The 25,443-nt window shown below is 46.8% G+C and overlaps 1 protein-coding gene across 1 annotated transcript in view; it reads right to left on the bottom strand.

Annotated features, from left to right (window-relative positions):
- LOC129701797 (cyclin-dependent kinase-like 2) overlaps positions 1–25,443 on the bottom strand; it is a 38,732-nt gene that overhangs the window by 2,817 nt on the left and 10,472 nt on the right. The window contains exons 6-12 of the mRNA XM_055643237.1: positions 24,281–24,420; positions 20,370–20,458; positions 14,226–14,373; positions 11,079–11,485; positions 7,297–7,366; positions 2,735–2,897; positions 35–120 (exon numbers count right to left, since the gene is read on the bottom strand). Of these exons, the coding sequence (XP_055499212.1) occupies positions 35–120; positions 2,735–2,897; positions 7,297–7,366; positions 11,079–11,485; positions 14,226–14,373; positions 20,370–20,458; positions 24,281–24,420 (1,103 nt within the window). The remainder of the gene's footprint in view (positions 1–34; positions 121–2,734; positions 2,898–7,296; positions 7,367–11,078; positions 11,486–14,225; positions 14,374–20,369; positions 20,459–24,280; positions 24,421–25,443) is intronic.

Below are 25,443 nucleotides of genomic sequence, written 5' to 3'. Positions count from 1 at the left end.
GTCCAGTTGGTACTATTACATATAACTGTTTTACCTGGTGGAGTGTGTTCCTAGTTTGCTCCTGGTCAGACGTCACCAACGAAGGAATTCTCAACTCCTTTTTCAGCATCTTGCATTTTCCTGGAATTAGAGCATTGGTTTGCAGAGAGAGATTGTTATTGATCAGTGAATGTAAAGTCACGCAACTAGGTTTGCATTTGGCTTGGGATATTTATGTAAGAGAATCTAAAGGTCAGTTACATGTAATTCCATCTAATTCTCCTCATCCAACCATATATTTGGCCATGGGGCAATTAACATACAGCAGGTTGTTTCTGACCAGTTTATTTTTGCCCCTACCTGAAGGTGGCATTAATCATCTCAAAGAGAGAGGAGGATTTAAGATATGAACAACTAGGGGCTTAGTCCAAACGCCACTTTATAGAAACATAGAAAATAGGTGCAGGAGTAGGCCATTCGACCCTTCGAGCCTGCACCGCCATTCAATATGATCATGGCTGATCATCCAACTCAGGATCCTGTACCTGCCTTCTCTCCATACCCCCTGATCCCTTTAGCCACAAGGGTCACATCTAACACCCTCTTAAATATAGCCAATGAACTGGCCTCAACTACCTTCTGTGGCAGAGAATTCTAGAGATTCAACACTCTCTGTGTAAAAAATGATTTTCTCATCTCGGTCCTAAAAGACTTCCCCCTTATCCTTAAACTGTGACCCTTTGTTCTGGACTTGCCCAACATCAGGAATAATCTTCCTGCATCTAGCCTGTCCAACCCCTTAAGAATTTTGTAAGTTTCTATAAGATCCCCCCTCAATCTTCTAAATTCTAGCAAGTACAAGCCGAGTCTATCCAGTCTTTCTTCATATGAAAGTCCTGACATCCATGGAATCAGTCTGGTGAACCTTCTCTGTACTCCCTCTATGGCAAGAATGTCTTTCCTCAGATTACGAGACCAAAACTGTACGCAATACTCCAGGTGTGGTCTCACCAAGACCCTGTACAACTGCAGTAGAACCTCCCTGCTCTTATACTCAAATCCTTTGGCTATGAATGCAAACATACCATTCGCTTTCTTCACTGCCTGCTGCACCTGCATGCCTACTCTCAATGACTGGTGTACAGGGACGCCCAGGTCTCATTGTATCCCTTTTCCTAATCGGCCACCATTCAGATAATACATGATTACAGTGAAACCTGAAGATTATTCATAGTCATTAACTTTTTGCCATACGTAATAGATAGAGTAAATGCACAAGTAGACACAAAATGCTGGAGTAACTCAGCATCTCTGGAGAGAAGGAATGGGTGACGTTTCGGGTCGAGGCCCTTCTTCAGACTGATGTCAGGGGAGTGGGTGGGACAAAGATAGAATGTATTCAGAGGCAGTAAGACTAGTGGGAGAACTGGGAAGGAGGAGGGGATGGAGAGAGAGGGAAAGCAAGGACTATTTGAAGTTAGAGAAGTCAATGTTCATACTGCTGGGGTGTAAACTACCCAAACGAAATATGAGGTGCTGTTCCTCCAATTTGCGCTGGGCCTCACTCTGACAATGGAGGAGGCCCAGGACAGATGCCAATGCCAGAAATCTAAAATAAAAGCAGAAAATGCTGGAAATACTCAGCAGGTCAGTCAGCATCTGTGGGAAGAGAACTTTCCCTTGCAATCACAGGCATTGCAATTGTTTAGAGATACAGCACGGAAACAGGCCCTTCGGCTCTCTGAATCGGCACCAACCAGCGATCCCCATACATTAACACTATCCTACACGCACCAGGGGACAATTCACAATTTCCCCAAAGCCAATTAACCTCGAAACCTGTACGTCTTTGGAGTGTGAAAGGAAATCACAGAGGCCAAACAACTGGATGGATTTGAGAGAGTTAGATAGAGCTCTAGGGGCTAGTGGAATCAAGGGATATGGGGAGAAGGCAGGCACAGGTTATTGATCGGGGACGATCAGCCATAATCACAATGAATGGTGGTGCTGGCTCGAAGGGCTGAATGGCCTCCTCCTGCACCTATTTTCCAGTTTCTATGTTTCTATGAAACTGGAGCACCCCTAGAAAACCCACACGGTCACAGGGAGAATGTACAAACTCTGTACAAACAGCACCCGTAGTCAGGATCGAACCCGGGTCTATGGCGCTGTAAGTCAACAACTCTACCGCTGTGCCACCGTGCCGCCCGTAAAACTGCCTTTAAGAGTTCCAAATTATGCATTAGATTAGTTGCCTGAAACATAGAAACATAGAAAAATAGGTGCAGGAGTAGGCCATTCGGATAATGAGTTGGATGATCAGCCCTTCGAGCCTGAACCGCCATTCAATATGATCATGGCTGATCATCCAACTCAGTATCCTGTACCTGCTTTCTCTCCATACCCCCTGATCCCTTTAGCCACAAGGGCCACATCTAACTCCCTCTTAAATATAGCCAATGAACTGGCCTCAACTACCTTCTGTGGCAGAGAATTCCACAGATTCACCACACTCTGTGTGAAAAATGTTTTTTTCATTTTTAGACAGAATTTTTGATTCAAAGCAGGTCACCGTTCTGGTTATGGGTATGGATATCATGGTGAACTATGGTGCCACGTTCGTGGTTAAGGAAGAACTTGCCATGAGGTGGAATTCATCTCCCACCTCAGACCTGTACCAACTTAGCACTGCTACTTCATATAATATGACCAGATAATTACATAGGTGTTGTAGGACACTTTATTCTATTTGTACCTTCCAAACCCTTCACGTCCAGTGGATGGCCTGTAGATGGGAGCTCAGGGAAATGGAGATCTCCCTTTCCTGTCTTCGAGGTTTTGGGCTTTTTTTTGCTTCCGGTAAGTTCTTGATCTGTTTGTGCAGGTTGTTCACCAAGACCAGCCTCTTCATCCTGAGTCTGAAGCAAAAAAAATAATATATCGTTAGAGGAGAAATCCACTTCAAGGAAAAATCCACTTCAAGGCTGGTGGGGAGAGGGCAGGCAAATGGGGTTGAGAGGGAAAGATGGATCAGCCGTGATTGAATGGCGGAGTAGACTCGATGGGCTGAGTGGCCTAAATCTGCTCCAATGACCCTTGAACTTATGAACATTTTGGGACGGGAATCTTCTTCAGATTGATTGTGTGGAGAAAGCTGGAAGAGACATGGGTGCGGGCCAACGCCTGGCGAGTGATAGGAGGATGCAGACGAGCGATAGTTAAATTCAACCAATGCAGGTAGTTTGACTTCCCCAATCGGTATCAGTCATCGATCTGTAATATTTGCTGAACTTGCTTTTATTTGCCTGTTTTCACTCACTGGGACTGGCCCGACCTGTTCTCCTGCTTTGTGTTACACAACAATCTCATCATTTCGTCTAAGTTCTCACCCTCTAAATGATCCCCTTCATGCACTGACTGGATAACTTTGTTTACAGCTTATCTTCATGGTCACTGTGGGACCAGATGACCGATCGGCCGAACACTTGCACCCGATCCACCAGAGCTTGCTCGGCCTCCCGGTCGCTATATATTTCAACGCCCCTTCCCATAACCGGACCTTTCTGTCCTGGGCCTCCTCCGTTGCCAGAGTGAGGCCATGTGCAATGTGAAGGAGCAGCACCTCATATTCCCCTTGGGTAGCAAGCATTACAACCTGATGATGTGAACATTGAAGATAGACACAGAGTGCTGTAGTAACTCAGCGGGTCAGGCAGCATCTCTGGAGATACAAAGATAGGTGATGTTTCGGGTCGGAGCCCTTGCTTCAGACTGTGGTATGAACATTGAATTCTCCCATTTTAGGTAACGCCCCCACATTCTTTTTCTTCTTTCCCCTCCTTTCTCTAACCCAGATACATCCCCGTTCTCCCACTATCCCACCCCTCTTTTCCCCATCCACACACCATCCCCTTCCACTTATATTCCTCCCTCAGGCTTTACATTTCACTGCTCTTTCAAACTTCTTCTCAACACTATTGGGGTACTGATTGGGGATGATCAGCCATGATCACATTGAATGGCGGTGCTGGCTCGAAGGGCCGAATGGCCTACTCCTGCACCTATTGTCTATTGTCTATATCACACCTTTTTGTCCCCCGATTGTCTCCTCTTTAGGTCTAATCTTTGTGCACCTATCTGCCAATCATAAATCTCCCTTTCACCTGGCTACTTAGTCCTTGGCCCCAACTAATGTCATGCAGAAACTAACCACTAGAGGTAGATATTTTCTCATCCTCCCTACTATCCAAAGACGCCACCTATCCATATTTAGTTTAGTTTCGCGCGGAAACCATATTTAGTTTATTTTATTTTAGATATACAGCACGGAAACAGGCCGTTCGGCCCACCGAGTCCGCACCGACCAGTGATCCCCACACACTAACACTATCTTATACGCACTCGGGACAATTTTACATTTATACCAAGACAATTAACCTACAAACCAGTACATCTTTGACGTGTGGGATGAAACCGAAGATCTCGGAGAAAACCCTCGCAGATCACGGGGAGAACATAAAAACTCCATATAGACAACTATCTGTAGTCAGGATCGAACCCGGGTCTCTGGTGCTGTAAGGCAGTAGCTCTACCGCTGTGCCACCGTGCCGCCCAGAGATGTTGCCTGGCCCACTGCACCACACATCTTCTTTAAACTTTGCCCCTCTCACACTAAGGCAATGCCCTCCAGTATTAGAAACGTAGAAAATAAGTCCCGGAGTAGGCCATTCAGCCCTTCGAGCCAGCACTGCCATTCAATATGATCATGGCTGATCATCCAATATCAGTACCCCGTTCCAGCTTTCTCCCCATATACCTTGATTCCGTTAGCCCTAAGAGCTAAATCTAACTCATGTATCATTAGATATTACCATCCTAGAAAAAAGTTCTGTCTATCGTCTCTACGCTTCTCATAATTGTATATACTTCTATCAGTAGTGAGTTACTTCTCTACATCAGTGAGACCAAGCGCAGGTTCGGCGACCGCTTCGCCCAACACCTCAGCACAGTTCGCACTAACCAACCTGATTTCCCGGTGGCTCAGCACTTCAACACCCCCTCCCATTCCGAATCCAACCTTTCTATCCCGGGCCTCCTCCATGGCCAGAGTGAAGCCCAGCGCAAATTGGAGGAGCAGCACCTCATATTTTGCTTGGGTAGTTTACACCCCAGCAGTATGAACATTGACTTCTCTAATTTCAGGTAGTCCTTGCTTTCTCCCTCGTTCCCTCCCCCTACCCAGCTCTCCCCCGCAAGCCTACTATCTCTGGCAGGAAGATTGTTCCCGATGTTAGGGAAGTCCAGGACAAGGGGTCACAGCTTAAGGATAAGGGGGAAAACCTTTAAAACCGAGATGAGAAGTACTTTTTTCACACAGAGAGTGGTGAATCTCCTCTCTCTGCCACAGAGGGTAGTTGAGGCCAGTTCATTGGCTTTTCCCCCTTGTGGCTAAGGGGATCCCCCCCCCCCCCCAGGTACAGGATCAGTGGATGATCAGCCATGATCATATTGAATGGCGGTGAGGGATACTCCGCACCTAAAACTATGTTTCTATGCTTATGGCTCTTTCTTTCTCATCCATAGATCTCGACCCAAAACGTTGCTTATTTCTTCTCTCCATAGATGCTGCTTCACCTGCTGAGTTTCTCCAACAATTTTGTCTACCTACTCCTGCACACGGTGTTTTTTTAAATGTAAACCAGCATCTGCAGTCCCTTGTGCTACCATTTGAGTACATGGTTTCTAACATGACAGATGTTTTCCCAGGTTACAGCTTAACATGTTTGCGTAACAATGCAGTTGAAATAGGAGCTCGGCACGCTGAGATTTGTGATGTAGATCTGTACCCGAGTAGACCGTAAAGTTCAGCCATTACAATGTTTGTAACCATGCCATCAACGTTTTGTATTACACTTCTAATGGATTATGCACTTAAACATTTATGAGGTATTAAATGTTGAGGACCATAAATACCTCAGTGAGTAAATATAGCACATGATGTGATGTTGAAACACACACACACACCAAAAGGTTCCAGGTTTAAGCATGGAATAGTCTAATTCCACACGTTAGTTACTTCAAAATGCAACTAGTCAGCGTAGATAATGTTGATATTAAGATACAGTCAGAGTCTGAAAAAGGGTCCCGACCCAAAATGTCATCCATCCTTTTTCCCCAGAGATGCTGCCTGACCTGCTGCGTTACTCCAGCACTATCGACAGTCAGGTGAATGCAGTTTGCACCGACCAGCAATCCCCGCACACTAAAGGGCCTGTCCCACTTGGGCGACCTAATCCGCAGGTTCTGGCGAGTTTGCACTCGACTCATACTCGCAGCACGATCGATACTAGGTCGTAGGAGGTCTTCGTAACTCTCCTCCATGCTCGAGAGTGGTCTCCGCGTACTCGAGGCCTCAGCTAGGTCGCGGCGTTTTTTTCAATATGTTAAAAAATGCCTACGAGTAAAAAAAGATCGCCATGGAAAAAAATCGATACTTTTTTTACTCGTGGGTTTAATCGTAGTAGGTCGGCATGTTAGTCGTTGGTAATCGAGGGTAGTCGTAGATAGTCTTCATCATAGTCGAAGGGAGGTCGAAGGAGGTTGTCTTCACTCTCCACTATTCACTGTCCAATTTTCCCGAAGTTAGTTGTAGCTAGTCGTAGCTGGTCTTCAACATAGTCGAAGGAGGTCTTCAACATGTCATTTTTTCAAACTCTTCTAAATTAGGTCGCCCAAGTGGGACAGCCCCTTAACACTACCCAACACATGCGAGGGACAATTTACCATTCAACCAAAGCCAAATAACCTACAAACCTGTACGTCTTTGGAGTGTGGGAGGAAACCGAAGATCTCGGAGAAAACCCACGCAGGTCACAGGGAGAACGTACAAACTCTGTACAGACAGCACCCGTAGTCAGGATCGAACGCGGGTCTCTAACGCTGTACGGCAGCAACCCTACCGCTGTGCCACCGTGCCGCCCTTAAAAGTTCTTCTTCCTAATTTATTTCAGATTCGATGATACTTTATTGTTGCGTGGTTTTGTATACAACTCGGAAAAATGCTTGCTCGGTGAAATAACACAGCAGACATCACCGAGGCAGTGCACACGTGTCACCACGCTTTGATGCCAACACAGTCGCAGGTGTCAAATATACCCGGAAATTGTATGATATGCGCACAAGTTGTATTGCAAATGTTACGCAAGAAATATAGTCAAATTATAGCATAAATCTGCAACGGATAATTAGAAAAGAGTTTTCTACATGATATTCATAAAGAGTTGATGCACGCACGGTTACTTCATCTAAATCACTTACTGATGCTGGATGTATTTCACCCATCTGGTTGCCGCACGGGCTCGTTTTTTTCTTCACCTTCTCTTGTGTCCTAAAAAAGTTGCACGTTTACTGTATTTTCTCAACAACGAAAAAAGCAACTGTAACGGGGGCCGAATAGTGAAAGGCCTGGAATAGAGTGGACGTGGAGAGGAAGCCTCCACTAGTGGGAGAGTCTGGGGCTGGAGGTCATAGCGGCAGAATTACAGGACGTTCTTTTAGGAGGGAGATGAGGAGGAATTTCTTTCGTCAGAGGGTGGTGAATCTGTGGAACTCTTTGCCACAGACAGCTGTGGAGGCCAAGTCAGTGGATATTTTTAAGGCAGAGACAGATTGATTCTTGGTTAGTATGGGTGTCAGGGGTTATGGGGAGAAGGCAGGAGAATGGGGTTAAGAGGGATAGTTCAGCCATGATTAAATGGCGGAGTTGACTTGATGGGCCGAATGGCCTAATTCTGCTCCTATCACTTATGAACATATGGTCGGGATGTGGTGTTGAGGGTGATTATACCTGGACATCTATGCTAAAACTAATTAAAGCTATTTGATTACCTCCCTGACTTTTATCTCTGTGTAGGAGATGATTACCAGAATGCTGCCTGAGTTAGAGAGAGGGGGGTGTTACCGATAAGGGGAGTTTAGTTCATTTAGTTCAGCTTAGCGATACAGCATGGAAACTGGCCCTACGAGTCCACGCCGACCATCGATCAGCCGCTCACACAAGCTCTATGTTAGTCCACTTTCTCACCCACGCCCTACACAATTTTACAGAGACCAATTCGTCTGCAACCCCGCACGTCTTTCGGATGTGGGATGAAACCGGAACACCCGGAGGCAACCCACAGGGCCAACAGGGAGAATGGGCACATTCTACACAGACAGTACCCGTGGTCAGGATCGAACCATGATCTCTGGCGTTGGAAGGCAGCAGCTCTACTAGCTGCTCCGCTGGGTAAACTTGGATCGTTTTACCTGGAATGACGGAGCTGAAGGGGGAGCCCTGATAGATGTAGATAGAACTACGAGGGGCATAGATGGAGTCAATCTTTTATTCCATTTTAATGATATCTTTGCGTCAGCTAGACAATCAGAACTGTACACAATGTTCTGAACGTGCTCTCACCAGCAACCCCGACACGAAATGTCACCCATCCTTTTTTCCAGAGGAGCTGCCTGGCCCGCTGAGATACTCTGGTACTTTGTGTCAATCCATGGTATAAACCAGCACCTGCAGTTCTTTGTTTCTACGTCTTGTACACTTGTAAGCTGACATCCTAACTCTTGCACTCAGTGCCCTGATTGATGAAGGCATGCACGACAAATGCCTTCTCCACCACGACCTGTTTCGCTACATCGATGATTCTATGCTACTTTATCCTTTCACTGATCTATGTGCTCGTGGCCTGAGGCCTTTCTGTTAACAAAGTGTTAAATTCTATTCAGAATACATCTAGCTGTCAGTGGAATGGCATTAAGCCAAATATGGTGTGCTCCATCTGGTCCTGTAAAAGAACATTGTGTAGACACAAGGAACTGCAGTTGACTGCAGCAGACACCGAGTTACCCCAGCATTTTGGGTCCTTTTTTAAAACCAAAAATAACACAAAATGCTGGGGGAACGCAGCATGACAGGCAGCATCTCTGGAGAAGATGGATAGGGGACGTTTTGGGTTGGGACCTACTATGAATGTGCAATATTGTACATGCGTTTTAAATGCCGAGTGTAATATAGCAGAAAGAAACCGTCCTTTGTGAATGCATTGCGTATGAGGTCTGTGATGTACTAGATGATCCGGTTTCTTCTGCAGTTGTATAGGGCTCTGGTGAGACCACAACTGGAGTATTGTGTACAGTTTTGGTCTCCTAATTTGAGGAAGGACATCCTTGTGATTGAGGCGGTGCAGCGTAGGTTCACAACATTGATTCCTGGGATGGCAGGACTCTCATATGAGGAAAGATTGAAAAGACTAGGCGTATTCACTGGAGTTTAGAAGGATGAGGGGGGGAATTCTTGTAGAAACATATAAAATTATAACAGGACTGGACAAGCTAGATGCAGGAAAAATGTTCCCAATGTTGGGCGAGTCCAGAACCAGGGGCCACAGTCTTAGAATAAAGGGGAGGTAATTTAAGACTGAGGTGAGAAAAAACTTTTTCACTCAGAGAGTTGTGAATTTATGGAATTCCCTGCCACAGAGGGCAGTGGAGGCCAAGTCACTGGTTGGATGTAAGAGAGAGTTAGATAGAGCTCTAGGGGCTAGTGGAGTCAAGGGATATGGGGAGACGGCAGGCATGGGTTATTGATAGGGGATGATCAGCCATGATCACGATGAATGGCGGTGCTGGCTCGAAGGGCCAAATGGCCTCCTCCTGCACATATTTTCTATGTTTCTATTGTGCATGTGCAATATTGTACATGCGTTTTAAACGCAGAGTGTAATGTAGCAGAAAGGAGCCGTCCCTTTGTCAATGCACTGCGTATGAGGTCTGTGATGTACTAGATGATAAGATGAGTGTTTTCCCTTTCTTGTGTCCCACTTGCATATCTCCTCTCTTTCCTGATGCCCTCTGCAGGGCCCACTGTCAAAGAATACTGATTACACTGGAGGGTTTATCATTTTTGGCTTCAACCCACCACCTTACCAGTGAGTCAGCCAATAAATTAAACCACCACAACTCATTGCTAAAGCCTGCAACTTAATAACTGTACGCAATTTCAACAAGGCACTTATGAGAGGTCTTTAGTGCCATTGTGCAGTCTAACAGTGAAGCCTACTCAGTACCATTGACCAGTCTGACCAGGGAAGATAGACACAAAAGAGTTGTGAATCACACAGAGAGTTGAGAATCTGTTGAATTCTCTGCCTCGGAAGGTAGTGGAGGCCAATTATCTGGATGCTTTCAAGGGAGAGTTAGATAGAGCTCTGAAAGATAGCAGAGTCAAGGGATATGTGGAGAAGGCAGGAACCGGGTACTGATTGGGGATAGACATAAATGCTGGAGAAACTCAGCGGGTGAGGCGGCATCTATGGAGCGAAGGAAATAGGCAATGTTTCTGGTCGAAACCCTTCTTCAGACTGATATGAAGGTGGGGGTGGGGGGGGGGGGGGGGGGGGGGGGGGGTAAGGGGTAAGAAGAAGAGGGAGAGCTGAGAAGGGGTGGAAAAAGTAGGGACTACCAGAAATGAGAGAAGTCAATGTTCATACCGCTGGGGTGCAAACTGCCCAAGCGAAATATGAGGTGCTGCTCCTCCAATTTACGGTGGTCCTCATTCTGGTGATGGAGGAGGCCCAGGACAGAAAGGTTGGATTTGGAATGTGAGGGAGAGTTGAAGTGCTGAGACACTGGGAGATCAGGTTGGTTATTGTGAACCGAGCGGAGGTTTTCGGCGAAACGATCGCCAAGCCTACGCTTGGTCTCACCAATGTAGAGCAGCTGACACCAAGAGCAGTGGATGCAATAGATGAGGTTGGAGGAGGTGCAGGTGAACCTCTGCCGCACCTGGGGATGATCAGCCATGATCACAATGAAAGGGTATGCTGGCTCGAAGGGCTGAAAGGCCTACTCCTGCATCTATTGTCTATTGTCTGTAAAATGCTGGAGTAACTCAGCGGGACAGGCAGCATTTCTGGGGAGAAGGAATGGGTGACTGAGGGGGGTCTATTTAGTGCCTTTGACCAGTCTAACGGGGAGGACTATTCACGGACCAGTGTATAACTGATGAGGTACTGCAACGTTTGGTGACCTACTTTATCGATAGTTACCTTGAGTTTGATATTGATGTCTCGTTGGTGTCAACATTGGGATTTTTGTTCGGAGACAGACACGTGGTCATTCCGGCATGCGTGCCGATGGGAGGGATGCTGGCAGATGGCGTGTTGCTTAAAGCTTCCTCACCGCTGCTCAAATCCTTCAGGGAAGTCGCTGTTGGATTTGCTTTGTTGCAATTCAGATACTTTGCTTCTGTTGCTGCCGGCTTCCCTTCCATTCCCTGCGGACTTCCATCAATCCTTTCCGTTCCTACGGACGGGCTTCCCAGAGAGGCTTCCTGAAGCATTGGGGAAGACTTGCAAACGGTCGGATGGTCCACCTGCTCTCCTTTGATTCTTTCCCCCTTTGACCCAATACGCTTGTACTTCCTGCTTTTAGGTTCTTTGTCCTTTATGGTGTCCTGCACAAGAGGATAATTCTGAATGATTAGCGCTTGAACGGTAAGTAACTCTTGCCCTGTCATGTCTAGTCTAGTCTAGAGATACAGCTCGGAAACAGTTCCTTCGGCCCACTGGGTCTACACCGACCAGCGATCACCAGTTCTATCCTACACACTAGGGGCAAATTTACAGAGGCCAATTAAGCTACAAACCTGTACGTCTTTTGGTCTGGGAGGAAACCAGAGCACCCGGAGAAAGCCCACGCGGTCACAGGGAGAATGTCCAAGCTCCACCCAATCTGTGCTGACCAGCGATCCCCAACACACTAACACTACCATAGGGACTATTTACAAACTTTACTGAAGCCAATGAACCTACAAACCTGTATGTCTTTGGGATGTGGGAGGAAACCAGAGCACCCGGGGAAAACCCACGCAGTCACAGGGAGAACGTACAAACTCCATACTGACAGCACTTGCAGTCAGGTCTCTGGCGCTGTGAGGCAGCAACTCTGTGCCACCGTGCCGTTCTTATCAACCCCTTCCTGACGGTACCACACACCAACATATTCGAACCAATTTATAGCGGCCAATTAATTTAGAAAATGGATAATTGAGCAAGAGAACTCAGCGATCTACATTGGTGGCCTGTGCAACAGTATTCTGCATTGTACACCCGCCTTTTAAAACGAGAATTAAATCACTTAAATAACTACCACTGTTCATCACCCAAGTTACAGCTTAAATGGAAATAGAATCAGTAGTCTATAGTTTAGTGAATGATTGTGTTGGACTTTAGCTGATTCAATCCATTGAATGTATTTGAATGGAGTATATTTGAATATTTTTAAATATGAAATAATTCTGCAGTGGAAATTGGAATTAAATATCAATAACTGTTTATTTGTATAAATATAAATCTGCTTTTATATATACAAATGTGAGCACGTTCCTTCAATATTACATGAGGCAATCTATTATTCTCTTTCAATGAAATAAATGGGAGATTTGTTCCCAGTTTAAATCATTAAGGTCTGACTAGGACTTTTTTTTTAAGAGAAATGAATATGAAATTAATTTCTCAATGAGCATTAAAATAATGTTCCATCGCCAGAAGCACACAATTAAAGATTAAAGATTACTTGTGTGTTCCAAGTGAATAACTGGACCACATTTCAACCAAGATGTGATTATTCACTCAGTAAAGCAGAAATTCATATCGTCATTGCCAATTAGCCAGATATAGCATTGGTCCACGCTACTCTCAGTCTCTTCACAACTGTCGAAGATGAAATGTTTAAGAAGGAACTGCAGGTGTTGGAAAATCGAAGGTCCACAAAAATGCTGGAGAAACTCAGCGGGTGCAGGAAGATTGTTCCCGATGTTAGGGAAGTCCAGGACAAGGGGTCACAGCTGAAGGATAAAGGGGGAAATCCTTTAAAACCGAGATGAGAAGAACTTTTTTCACACAGAGAGTGGTGAATCTCTGGAATTCTCTGCCACAGAGGGTAGTTGAGGCCAGTTCATTGGCTATATTTAAGAATGAGTTAGATGTGGCCCTTGTGGCTAAGGGGATCAGGGGGTATGGAGAGAAGGCAGGTACGGGATACTGAGTTGGATGATCAGCCATGATCATATTGAATGGCGGTGCAGGCTCGAAGGGCCGAATGGCCTACTCCTGCACCTAATTTCTATGTTTCTATGTTTCTATCTATGGAGCGAAGGAAATAGGCAACGATGTTGGGGAAGTCCAGGACAAGGGGTCACAGCTTAAGGATAAGGGGGAAATCCTTTAAAACCGAGATGAGAAGTTGCCTATTTCCTTCGCTCCATAGATGCTGCTGCACCCGCTGAGTTTCTCCAGCATTTTTGTGTACTGCCAAAGATGAAACATTGTTTTAGTTGAGTTAGTTTAGTTCAGTTTAGTCGATTGTCACGTGTACCGAGGTACAGTGAAAAGCTTTTCGTTGCGTGCTATCCAGTCGGCGGAAAGACAATGCATGATTACAATCGAGCCATTCACAGTGTACAGATACATGATAAATGGGAATGACGTAAACACAGATCTGACGGGAGATTAAGAAGAGCATCGTTAAAGTAAGAAATGTTGCTGTAGGAGTAGAGATTAAAGCGAGTGGAGCGATTCTAAGGCATGATTGCCGATCCACTTCTGTGGCCAGCACACGCACAGAGTCGCCTGGGCTGGGTACCATGTTGGACAGACAGATTATTACAGATCATTCACAATTTTTGGTGGAACAAACCAAAATGTTTCCTTTTAATGTTACTAAGTTAAAATAGATTGGAACTTAATTTTTCCTACCCTGGAGGTTCAATAAACAATTTTTCCTACCCTGAAGGTTCAATAAACAAATCCTTGGCAGACACTAATAATCTGGCTTGATTCATTTTAAGGCGGCACGATGGCGCGGAGTTAGATCTGCTGCCTTACAGCGCCAGAGACCCAGGTTTACTTTGGATTCCAAAGATTCCAAAAAAATGTTTTCCCCTTCGCCTTAAACCTTTGTCCTCTGGTCCTCGATTCCCCTACTCTGGGCAAGAGACTCTGTGCATCTACCCGATCTATTCCCCTCATGATTTTATACACCTCAATAAAATTACCCCTCATCCTCTTGTGCTCAAAGGAATAGAGTAAGTACCAACTTACTCAACCTGTGATTGTGAGCAGCTGAAGGACCTGTGTCCTCACCGTATCTGTAAAGTCCAAAGAATAAAGTCGAAGCAAAATAAAAATCCTCACCTTTCCGTGCTTCTTGGCACTTTGCTTCACAGCTAACAGCGTCTTTTCATGTTCTGTGATCTCCTTGCTGATGTTTTTACGTTTTCTAATCAACAGCGGATTATCTTTCATATCCTTGAGAACTTGCGCTTGGATCTCTGGGATAAATCTGGAAATACAAGGATAACTATACAAGATTACACATGAATAGATAGGATTTTCCAGTGTTTTCTGCATTTATTTCAGATTTCCAGCACCTGCACTTCCTTTAAACATTTTGATTCATATTTGCAAGGGAACTTCAAATCTGAATGAATGAATGATGAATGAATGGATGATGAATGAATGAATGATGAATGAATGAATGAATGAATGAATGAATGAATTAATGATGAATGAATGAATGACTGTATGAATGAATGAATGAATGAATGGTACTTTATATCATGTGACAAGTCACGGTGAGGTTCGTTGTTTTGCATACACCAGGTATGTAAAGAGTCGCCACATAGAGGGGCCCGACAAAGCTATACACTATTCCATTTAGTCCCCAATGGTCCCTCTTTGTTTTCAAGTCAAGTCAAGAGAGTCAAGAGTTAAGAGTCAATTTAATTGTCATTTGGACCCCTTGAGGTCCAAACGAAATGCCGTTTCTGCAGCCATACATTACAAACAAATAGACCCCAGACACAACATAATTTACATTTTACATAAACATCCATCACATTGCTGTGATGGAAGGCCAAAAAAAACTTATCTCTCCACTGCACTCTCCCCCCCCCGATGTCAGAGTCAAAGTCAAAGCCCCCGGCTGGCGATGGCGATTGTCCCGCGGCCATCAAAGCCACGCCGGGTGATGCAAGGTCGCACACCGGGTCTTGATGTTGGAGCCCCCGGCGTGCGCTCGCAGAGTCCCGCGGCCATTCCAAGCCGCGCGGGGCGGTGATGTCAGGCCCCGCTCCAGGAGCTCTTCGACCCCGCAACTCGGGCGGGACAAGTCGCCGTTGCAGGAGCCCTGAAAAACGGTCTCCCTCCAGGGACCCGCGGGCTCCCGGTGCCGCCGTCCGCGCAGCAGCAGCAGCAGCAGCAGCAGCAGCAGCAGCAGCAGCAGCAGCAGCAGCAGCTCCGCGACGGTGAGGTGAGTCGGCACCAGAGTCCCCGGTCTTCTTCTGTTGGAGGCTGCTCCTCATTGCAGCCCCAACGACAACGGAGACCCGACAAGAAAAGGTCGGGTCTCCCGTGCAGGGAGAGATTTAAAAGTTGCCCCCACCCAACCCCCACCCCCCCACACACACACACCAACAAAAAATAACAAAAACTACATATAAACATAGACAAAAAATAATAAAAACGCGGACGGGCTGCAGAGGCCGCTGCTGACGAGAGTCGCGCCGTTTTCAGCAGCCCCCTTACGCCAGGTCCCCCTTAGTTCTCGCCGCTGTTTCGGACACACACCGCGGGCCCATCAGACCTCCAGCACCCAACTGTTTAACCCAATTTAACCCACATTAAACCTTTAATTTAATCATATTTATGGCCCTGTCCCACGGTACGAGTTCATTCCAAGAACTCTCCCGAGTTTAAAAAAAAATCAAACTCGTGGTAAGCACGGAGAATGAACGTAGCGGGTACGTCGGTGCTGGGGGACGTCGTAACGCTAAGCGGCTCGTAACGCTAACGGCAGGTAAGCTCGGGAAGACTCGTGAAGATTTTTCAACATGTTGAAAAATGTCCACGAGAGCCCAGAGTACCGACGAGTGGCCATTACCGTAAATCTCCGAGTTCGAATCAGGGCAAACTCGGGAGAACTCTTGGAATGAACTCGTACCGTGGGACTGGGCTTTAACATCTGCATCTAATCTTTTCACTTTTTACAGGAATTCATTGCCACTTTCAGCTCCTGTCTAGCTATTCCTCACAGCCAACACAAGTTATTTATGTTACCACCAGTTAGTTTACATTTTCTATTCCTTTCAGGTAAAATATCGTTATTTCCTGACAAGCATTTCATCTAACATTTAAAAAACAAAAGGTTTGTTCTTTCAGATGTCAAAGACTTCAAGATTGAACAATGTTTGTATATATTGTAAACCATGCTCTGTGTCTATTTAGTTTTAGTTTTAGAGATACAGCATGGAAACAGACCCTTCGGCCCAACAGGTCCCTGCTGACCATCGATCACCCGTTCACACTAGTTCTATGTTATCCCACTCTCACGCCCACTCCCTACACACTTGGGGCAATTTACAGAGGCCAATTAACCTACAGCCCCACATATCCATGGGACTGTGTGGGTTTCCTCCGGGTGCTCCGGTTTCCCCCCTCATCCTAGAGACGTGCGGGTTCGTAGGTTAATTGGCCCTCTGTAAACTGCCCCCTGGTGTGTATGAAGTGGAAGCAAAAGTGGGATAACATAGAACTAACATAAACTAGAGAGGGTGATTGATGGTCAGCATGGACTCGGTGGGCCGAAGGGCCTGCTCCTACGCAGTATATTCCTTCGCTCCTTAGATGCAGCCTCACCCGCTGAGTTTCTCCAGCAATTTTATCTACCTTCGATTTTTCCAGCATCTGCAGTTCTTTCTTAAACATGCAGTATATTTAAATTCAGTTCAATTTAATTCAACTCAATTCCCTCACATCTAAATATCACCACATTTTTGATCTGTACATGACCTCTTTCTAATCTTCAACCACCTTCACCTCTAAGGCCATATCTTTGGCTAGGATTATTTTCCAGAACACTAGACCCGCTCTCTCTAACGTCCAGCATTCTCAATCCATCTGCACGTATTACTCTGCCTCTTACCCCCTCTAGAGCCTTTCACTGCAAACTGTCAGCTTGACATCGCCTATTTCTGTTTTGCTTCCCCACTCAGTGACTGCAACTTGTCGCCACTCTGAACCGACAGGGCCCTGGATAATGCCGACAAGGACAGTGACGTTCTTGTTTAGTGGGCTGGCTTCCATCTTGTAGAGGCACAATGGAAACTCTTTGGCAACTCCACATGGGAGGTGAGGAGCAAAGGAGGACCTGGTGTGAGGGGGGGGGGGGGGGGGGGTGGGGGAAACCATGGGGGAGGGGGTAGAGCAATGGAGAATGGAGTTCCCGGGATGGTGGGGGGGGGGACTCCCGTCATCATCGTCATCGAAACGAGTACGACTGTCCTCTCCTCTCCATAGGGTCGTCTACTTGTGGGTCTACAGATGTCTGTAGAGGCTGATCCGCGATCCACACACACCTTGGTGCAACGTGGGCAGGGGAGACTGCGGTGGGTGGTCGGTAGTTGTCGAGCCCCCATCTCTCTCTCTCTCTCTCTCCTTACTGTGCTGTCGCTTTGTCTCTGCCACACGGCGTAGTTCCATTTCGTGACGTGCAGCTCCTTCCTGCACGGATTTCCTCCCGGAGCACCTGTCCAGTGCAATGTGCTCCCAGTTGCTCGATGTGAGATGGAATTTCTTCAGACTGTTCTTGACGTTGTCCTTGAAGCGTTTCTTTGGTCTTCACTGCCATGAAGAACAATGGAGGACCCGGCGTGGGGGAGGGGGGCAGAGGTGAAGAACAACTGGCGCGGAGGGGAGGGGGAATCTGTGGCTTTGTCCGCGCCCTTTATGGGTGACTATTTGGATACCTTGGCATGGAATGCAAGCAAAGAATTTTCACATGTGACAATAAAGTATTCTATTCTAATATCTCCCACTAGACCCTGACCTCCGTCAGGCTTTTGAACACCTCCGCTCAGTCCGCCTCGGTCTACCTAGTCTCCCAGTTGCTGAACTCTTTAACTCCCCCACCCATTCCCACACTGGGCCTCCTCCACTGTCAGAGTGAGGCCCAGTGCAAATTGGAGGAACAGCACCTCATATTTCGCTTGGGCAGCTTACCGCCCCAGCAGTGTGAATATTGACTTCTCTAACTTCAAGTAACCCTTGCTTTCCCTCTCCCTCTCCATCCCTCCCACATCCTAGTTCTCCAAATGGTTTCACTGTCCTCCTGATTAAATATTACTGATTGAACGCCTCGTTGTCACCTTCCCCTCAGCTAACAATTATCCATTCTATAATTATCCATTTCCTTGATGATTGTTCCCATTGATCTGTGTTTTCACACCTCACCCTTCCGTATCTCTGTGTCCTCCTCCCCCCCCGACCCTCAGTCTGAGGAAGGGTCTCGAACCAAAACATCACTCATTCCTTCTCTCCAGAGATGCTGCCTGTCCCGCTGAGTCACTCCAGCATTTTTTGTCTATCTTTGTACCTCTGTCACTGAGACTTCCCATGCACAGTCTCATTGAATAGATAGAACATAGAACAGAACAGCACAGGCCCTTCAGCCCACAACATCCGTGCCAAACCTGATGCCGTTAAACTACTTTTCTCTGCCTGCACAAGACCCATATCCCTCCATCCCCTGCGTTTCTATATTCCTGTCTAAAAGCTTCTTAAACTGCACAATCATATCTTCTTCCACCACTACCCCAGGCAGCATGTTCCAGGCACCCATCATTCTCTGTGTAAAAAAACTGCCCTACACACCTCCTTTAAACATTTCCTCTCTCACCTTAACACTGTGACATTTCCACCCTGGGAGAAAGATTTTGCATATCTACGCCTCTCATAATTTTATATACTTCTGCCGTTCCAGAGAAAACAACCCAGCCTCCCCTTATAGATAATGCCATCTATTCCAGGTAGCATTCTGGTAAAGAGACACCAAAAGCTGGAGTAACACAGTGGGTCAGGCAGCATCTCTGGAGAGGAGGAATGCATGACATTTCGGGTCGAGACTCTTCTTCAGACTGGTCTCGACACGGAACGTCATCTATTCTTTTTCTCCAGAGATGCTGTCCGACCCGTTGAGTTACTCCAGCATTTTATGTCTATCATTGATGTAAACCAGCATCTGCAGTTCCCTCCTAAGCATTCTGGTAAACGTGGTCTGCACCCTCTCCAAAGCCTCCACGTCTCTCCTATCATGGGGTGGACCAGAACACACACCGCTGCCAACCCACTTCCACTTCCACCCACAACCTACAAGGACTGACTGGTGCAGTCATCATCTCACACTGCTGTGCTGATGAATGGATATTTTTCCTGAATGATTTACGAGCCTGTCCCACTTACACGACTTTTTCGGCGACTGCCGGCGCCCGTCATAGGTTGTTTCCGAAAATTTCCAACATGTTGAAAACACAGCGGCGACCGGAACAAGGTCCAGAACTTTGGGCGACTACTCACGACCATACAGGCTTCACCCCGCGACATGTTGCCAGGGTGTCGTCTGTATGGCCGTGAGTAGTCTCCTCAGTCTCCCAAAGAGTTGTAGCTTCTTTCTGGTCGCCGCTGAATTTTCAACATGTTGAACATTTTCGCCGACCTGCAACGACCTTTGACGGGTACCGGCAGTCGCCGAAAAAGTCGCGAAAGTGGGATAGGGATAGGCCCATTAGGATGATAGCAATAGGGGTCAAGAACAAGGGGTCACAGTTCCAGAACAAGGGTCACAGTTCCAGAACAAGGGGTCACAGTTTATGGATAAGGGGGAAATCTTTTAGGACCGAGTTGAAAAAAAACATTTTTCACACAGAGGGTGAATATCTGGAAGTCTCTGCCACAGAAGGTAGGTGAGGCAGTTCATTGGATTTAGAGGGGGAAATCTTTTAGGCCATTCGGCCCTTCCGCATGCACCGATGATCATGGCTGATCATCCAACTCAAACCTGCCTTTTCACACAGAGAGTGGTGAACTCCCTCTTGGAATTCTCTGCCTCAACTACCCTCTGTGGCAGGGAGTTCCAGAGATTCACCACTCCCTGTGTGAAAAAAATTCTCCTCATCTCGGTTTTAAAGGATTTCCCCCTTATCCTTAAGCTGTGACCCTTTGTCCTGGACTTCCCTAGCATCGGGAACAATCTTCCTGCATCTAGCCTGTCCAACCCCTTAAAAATTTTGTAAGTTAGATGTGGCCCTTGTGGCTAAAGGAATCCGGGGGTATGGAGAGAAGGCAGGTACAGGATTCTGAGTTGGATGATCAGCCATGATCATATTGAATGGCGGTGCAGGCTAGAAGGGCCTGCTCCTGCACCTATTTTTTATGTTTCTATGTTTCTAATAGTAATGTTAGAAATATCATTGGAATAACTGTTCTGTTTTAAAACGTCCTTACTTCTCTGAGAATCCATCGGCTGTGAAATATTCGTGCTTCAGGAGCTCTATGGAAGAGGCTCTCTTGTCTGCGTCCATCTGTAAGCATTTCTGCAAAAAAACATTTCCAATCAATCCTTGCGTCTAAACAAATCTGTAACAATAGTGTTTTATTTATCACATTTGCAACTGCACAGTGAAATTCCTTTTGCATATATTACACATGCTTAGAACTGTAAACTCTTATCTCGCCAGGGACTAAGTTACTGTACCAATTTACTGTTGTGTTGTGTCTTTTTAAAATTGCTGTTTTTTTCTCACAAATATGTAATTATTAATTCTGTTCTATTCTGTTTTGTAGTTTTTTTTGCACAATCCGCAAGCATTGCCACTTTTCATTTCACTGCACATCTCGTATGCGTATGTGACAAATAAAAACTTGACTTGACCGACATTTTTAGCACCATTATTCATTGTACAAAGTCCGGTTGGGGCCCGCGCGTTTGATGTACTGGAGCAGTTCCCGCGAACTGATGTCCCTCTCCTCTCCTCTCCTCGCCCGGCCATTTTTGTGTCCCGGGGGCGCCTCCTGCAGCCGGGCGCTGGAGCCGTTACCCCGGCTCACCCTCCTACCAGCCCTCGCTCCACACATCCGACGTGTCGGGTTATGCCATCCGACGAGCCTTCGAGCGGGCCCAAACCATGTCTCAGCTGCTGGTTAACCCGAACACTTGCGCTCGGTCCAACTAGGCCTGCTGGATCTCCCGGTTTGCCAACCATTCCCCTTCCCATTCCCACATTCACCTTCTGTCCTGAGCTTCCTCCGTTGTCAGAGTGAGGCCACACGCAAATTGGAGGAACAGCACCTCAACCGCTTGGGTAGCTCACACCCCAGCAATATGAACATTGACTTCATATGAACATATGAACAATTTTACATAACACCACCCTCTTCCCCTTCATTATTTCCCATGCTTCCACTCACCCCACCATGGAATATCTGTATTCTGTGTCTGGTTTTTAAATTGGGTTCAGGAAGGTTGTTGTTCTCCAGAACACAAAGACAATAGTTTCACTCCAAGGAAGATATGCAATAATCTGGAACCAATCCACCCAGCTAATCCAGAAATAATTCTGACTAGCGAGCATTTTGAATGTCCATATTAAATAAAAATTACTATTGTCTTAAACGATCTGGGCTGTGCGTTAATTTGACTCCCTTCAGTTTAGTTTGGAAATACAGAGCGAAAACAGGCCCATCGGCCCACCGAGTCGACGTTGACCAGCGATCACCTGTTCACTAGTTCTACCCTACACATCAGTAACAATTTACAGAAGCCAATTAACCTACAAACAAGCGCAACTTTGGGGTGTGGGAAGAAACCGGAGCACCCGAAGGAAACCCACTTGGTCACTTGGTACAAACTCCGTACAGACAGGACCTCTCTGGCGCTTTGTCAGGTTGGCACTAGATGTGGTGGGCGGCGCAACTCACGTCGCAGCGGCCTCTGTAGTCCGTCCAATTTGTGTTATTTTTAAACATGACATTTCAAACAATTATCACGATATCTTTGCACCACAAGGACCTTTCGGGTCTGCCCAACGCATCTTCTGTTCCTCTGTGTCTGGTTTTTAAGTCTGTTCAAAGCAAGCGTTGTCTGGGCGCTCAGCACACCAAGACAATAGTCTCACCCCCCATGGGAAGTTATACCCTCCTACCATCGGGAGGCGCTACAGGTCTCTCCGTTGCCGAACCAGCAGGTCGAGGAACAGCTTCTTTTCCGGCGGCTGTCACTATTACTCAACAAATTACTATTGTGCCAATAAACACCCCCACCCCCTGTGCTTATTATTATTTATTCAAATCCTTTGCTATGTTTGGAAATACAGGGAGATGCTAGGTGCATTTCATTTTCTGTTTTTGATTGGGGGGGGGGGGAGTGGTGGAATCTAAATCTGAATTTAAAATATTTCCCCTGCACGGAGAACCCGACCTTTTGTGTGTGTGTGTGTGTGTGTGTGTTGGGTGTGCAACGTGGAGCGGCCTGTGCAGGAACGACCTGGGGCTGTGTGTCACGGAGCTGCGGTGACACTTACCATCATGGAGCTTTCCCCTGCACGGAGTCTCCGACCGGTGGTGGCCCTGGGCAACCCGACTGCCAGAGATTCGGGGCTTACCGCAGGTCCGGTGGCAGTCCTATCGGGAGCCCTCGGGTCCCCAGTCGGAGACCGCTTTTTGGGGCTTACGCAACGGCATCACGGACCTGGCCGAGTAGCGGGGTCGAGGAGTACCTGGAGCGGGGCCTGACATCGCCCGGTGCGGCTTCAACGGCTGCGGGACTTTGCTAGCGCCCGCCGGGGGCTCTAACAACAAGACCCGGAGCGTGGCCTTGCATCACCCGGCGCGGCGTTAATGGCTGCGGGACAATTGCCATCGCCCGCCGGGGGCTTTGACTCTGACATCGGGAGGGGAATGGGGAGTGCAGGGGAGAGATGAGTTTTTTTGCCTTCCATTACAGCGAGGAGATGCGCTGTGATGGATGTCTGTGTAAATTGTGTTGTGTCTTGGGTCTTTTTTTCTTGTGTGTATGACTGCAGAAACATTTCATTTGAGCCTCTATGAGGTTCAAGTGACACATAAATTGTATTGTATTGTATTGTAATTGCTGTAGGAAATATAACAAAATAAATGATGGTGCGTACTTAGGTCCCATGTTTTATTCCTTTCCCTATCCACAAAGTGGTTTTCTGCCTCTTCTACAGATGCACCATAGAAAGTATACTGTTGGGTCACATCACAGCTTGGTTTGGGAACACTTCTGCCCAAGACTGTGAGAAATGATTGGAGTAACTCAGCAGATCAGGAGAACATGGATAGATACAAAGTGTTGAAATAACTCAGCGGATCAGGCAGCATCTCCGGAGAACAGGATAGGTACAAAGTGCTGGAGTAACTCAGCGGGTCAGGCAGCAACTCGGTAGAACATGGATAGATACAAAGTGCTGGAGTAACTCAGCGGGTCAGGCAGCAACTTGGTAGAACATGGATAGATACAAAGTGTTGGAGTAACTCAGCGGGTCAGGCAGCATCTCTGGAGAACGTGGAGAGGTGACGTTTTGGGTCGGGACCTTCGTCAGAACCAGAATCAGAATCAGATTTTATTCGCCAAGTATGTTTTGCAACATACGAGGAATTTCACTGGCCAGGTCAGTCATACAATTAAAAGCAACAGATCACTCAAAAACACATTTTAACACGAACATCCACCACAGTGACTCCTACACATTCCTCACTGCGATGGAAGGCGAAATAAAGTTCAAGTCCTTCTCTTGTGTTCTTCCTCGGTCGTGGGCCTCGAGCCCTCTGTTGACGGGACGGGTTTGACTCCCGTAGCCAGTGGCGTCCGGGCCCTCTGCGTCGAAGTGATCAGCTCCTTCACTGGGGGGATGTCAGCTCCCCCGCGATGGGCAATCGAACCTCACGTCGGGGCTGGTCGAACCTTCTGCGGTGTTGGATCTCCCGACTAGCCTCTCCCGAGACTGCGAGCCCTTGATGGTAAGTCCGCAGGCCGCGGTGGGAGCGATCCCAGGCAAGGGATCCGCTCCGATGTCAGGGGTGGGGCCCACGACTGTCCGAGGTGCTTCCAGCTCCAGCGATGGTAGGCCGCAGAGCCCGGAGAATGCGATCCGAAAATTGATCACATCTCCAGGAAGGTAAGAACCTGAAAAAAGTTTCCGACGATCTCCCCCCTACCCCCATCCCATAAAACAAACCGAAGTACATTAACTCAAACCTTTAACAAGTATTGTATCCACCTTTAAATAATTAGGTAGCACGTTATGGACAAAACAAAAAAAATTCCATGGTGATGGCATAAGACATCCCACCGGTAATAACTGATTAATGACTTTCTTCCCCTCAAAGACTTTTACCTTCACCAGCTGAGTCAACAAAGGATTACATTTTGACAGCTTCTTCTCTGGCGATTCTGGCCTCTGGACATCGGGGAGACATGCACTGGCAAACGTCGGGTTTTTGCTAAAGAGACTCTTGAGGCGGGGCGTTAAATTTCCTGACCAAAGTAAAGGAGGTAGGTTACAATGAGGCAGCTCAGAGGCAAGCTCACATCACTAAGTAACACTGTAAAGATCCTCAAACAATTCCCAATTGAAAGATAGACACAAAATGTTCGGCCCAATGCATTTGCTTTGCTGGTTGGCACTCTGGCAATTTAACAGACTATATCACCTTCCAATAAAATTATGTAGGAAGGAACTGCAGATGCTGGTTTACACCGAAGATAGACACAAAATGCTGGAGTAAGTCGACGGGACAGGCAGCATCTCTGGAGATAAAGAATGGGCGATGTTTCGGGTCGAGACCATACTTCAGACTTCAGACTTCTCGACACGAAACCTCACCCATTCCTTCTCTCCAGAGATGCTGCCTGTCCTGCCTGTCCTGCTGAGTTACTCCAGCATTTTGGGTCCTTCTCCAATAAAATTATATTTAGTTCATAAGTAGGAGCAGAATTAGGCCATCTACTCCTCCATTCAATTATGGCTGATCTATCTTTCCCTCTCAACCCCATTCTTCTGCCTTTTCCACATAAACCCTGAGACCCCCACTACTTGAATTTACTAACACAATTTACATACTTATTTTGGTTTAGTTTAGTTTAGTTTAGTTTAGAGCTATAGCGTGGAAACAGGCACTTCGGCCTACCAAGTCCAAGCCAACAATCGATCACCTGTTCACACTAGTTGCATGTTATCCCACTTTCTCATCCACTCCCTACAAACTAGGTGGCAACTTCCAGAGGCCAGTTAACCTACAATTCTGTATGTCTTTGGAATTAGGGAGGAAACCAGAGCATCCAGAGGAAACCCACATGGTCATGAGGAGAATGTCCAAACTAGAAAGGACAGCACCCGAGGTCAGGATTGAACCCGGGTCACTGGCGCTGTAAGGCATCAACTCTACTAGGGTACACAAAAATGCTGGAGAAACTCAGCGGGTGCAGCAGCATCTATGGAGTGAAGGAAATAGGTAACGTTTCGTGCCGAAACCCTTCTTCAGACTGATCTTCAGACAT

Source organism: Leucoraja erinacea, chromosome 11 (genome assembly GCF_028641065.1).
Source record: "Leucoraja erinacea ecotype New England chromosome 11, Leri_hhj_1, whole genome shotgun sequence".
NCBI lineage: Eukaryota > Metazoa > Chordata > Chondrichthyes > Rajiformes > Rajidae > Leucoraja > Leucoraja erinaceus.
Note: the sequence above shows the minus strand (reverse complement) of the source record. Positions and strands in the feature narration are given on the sequence as shown.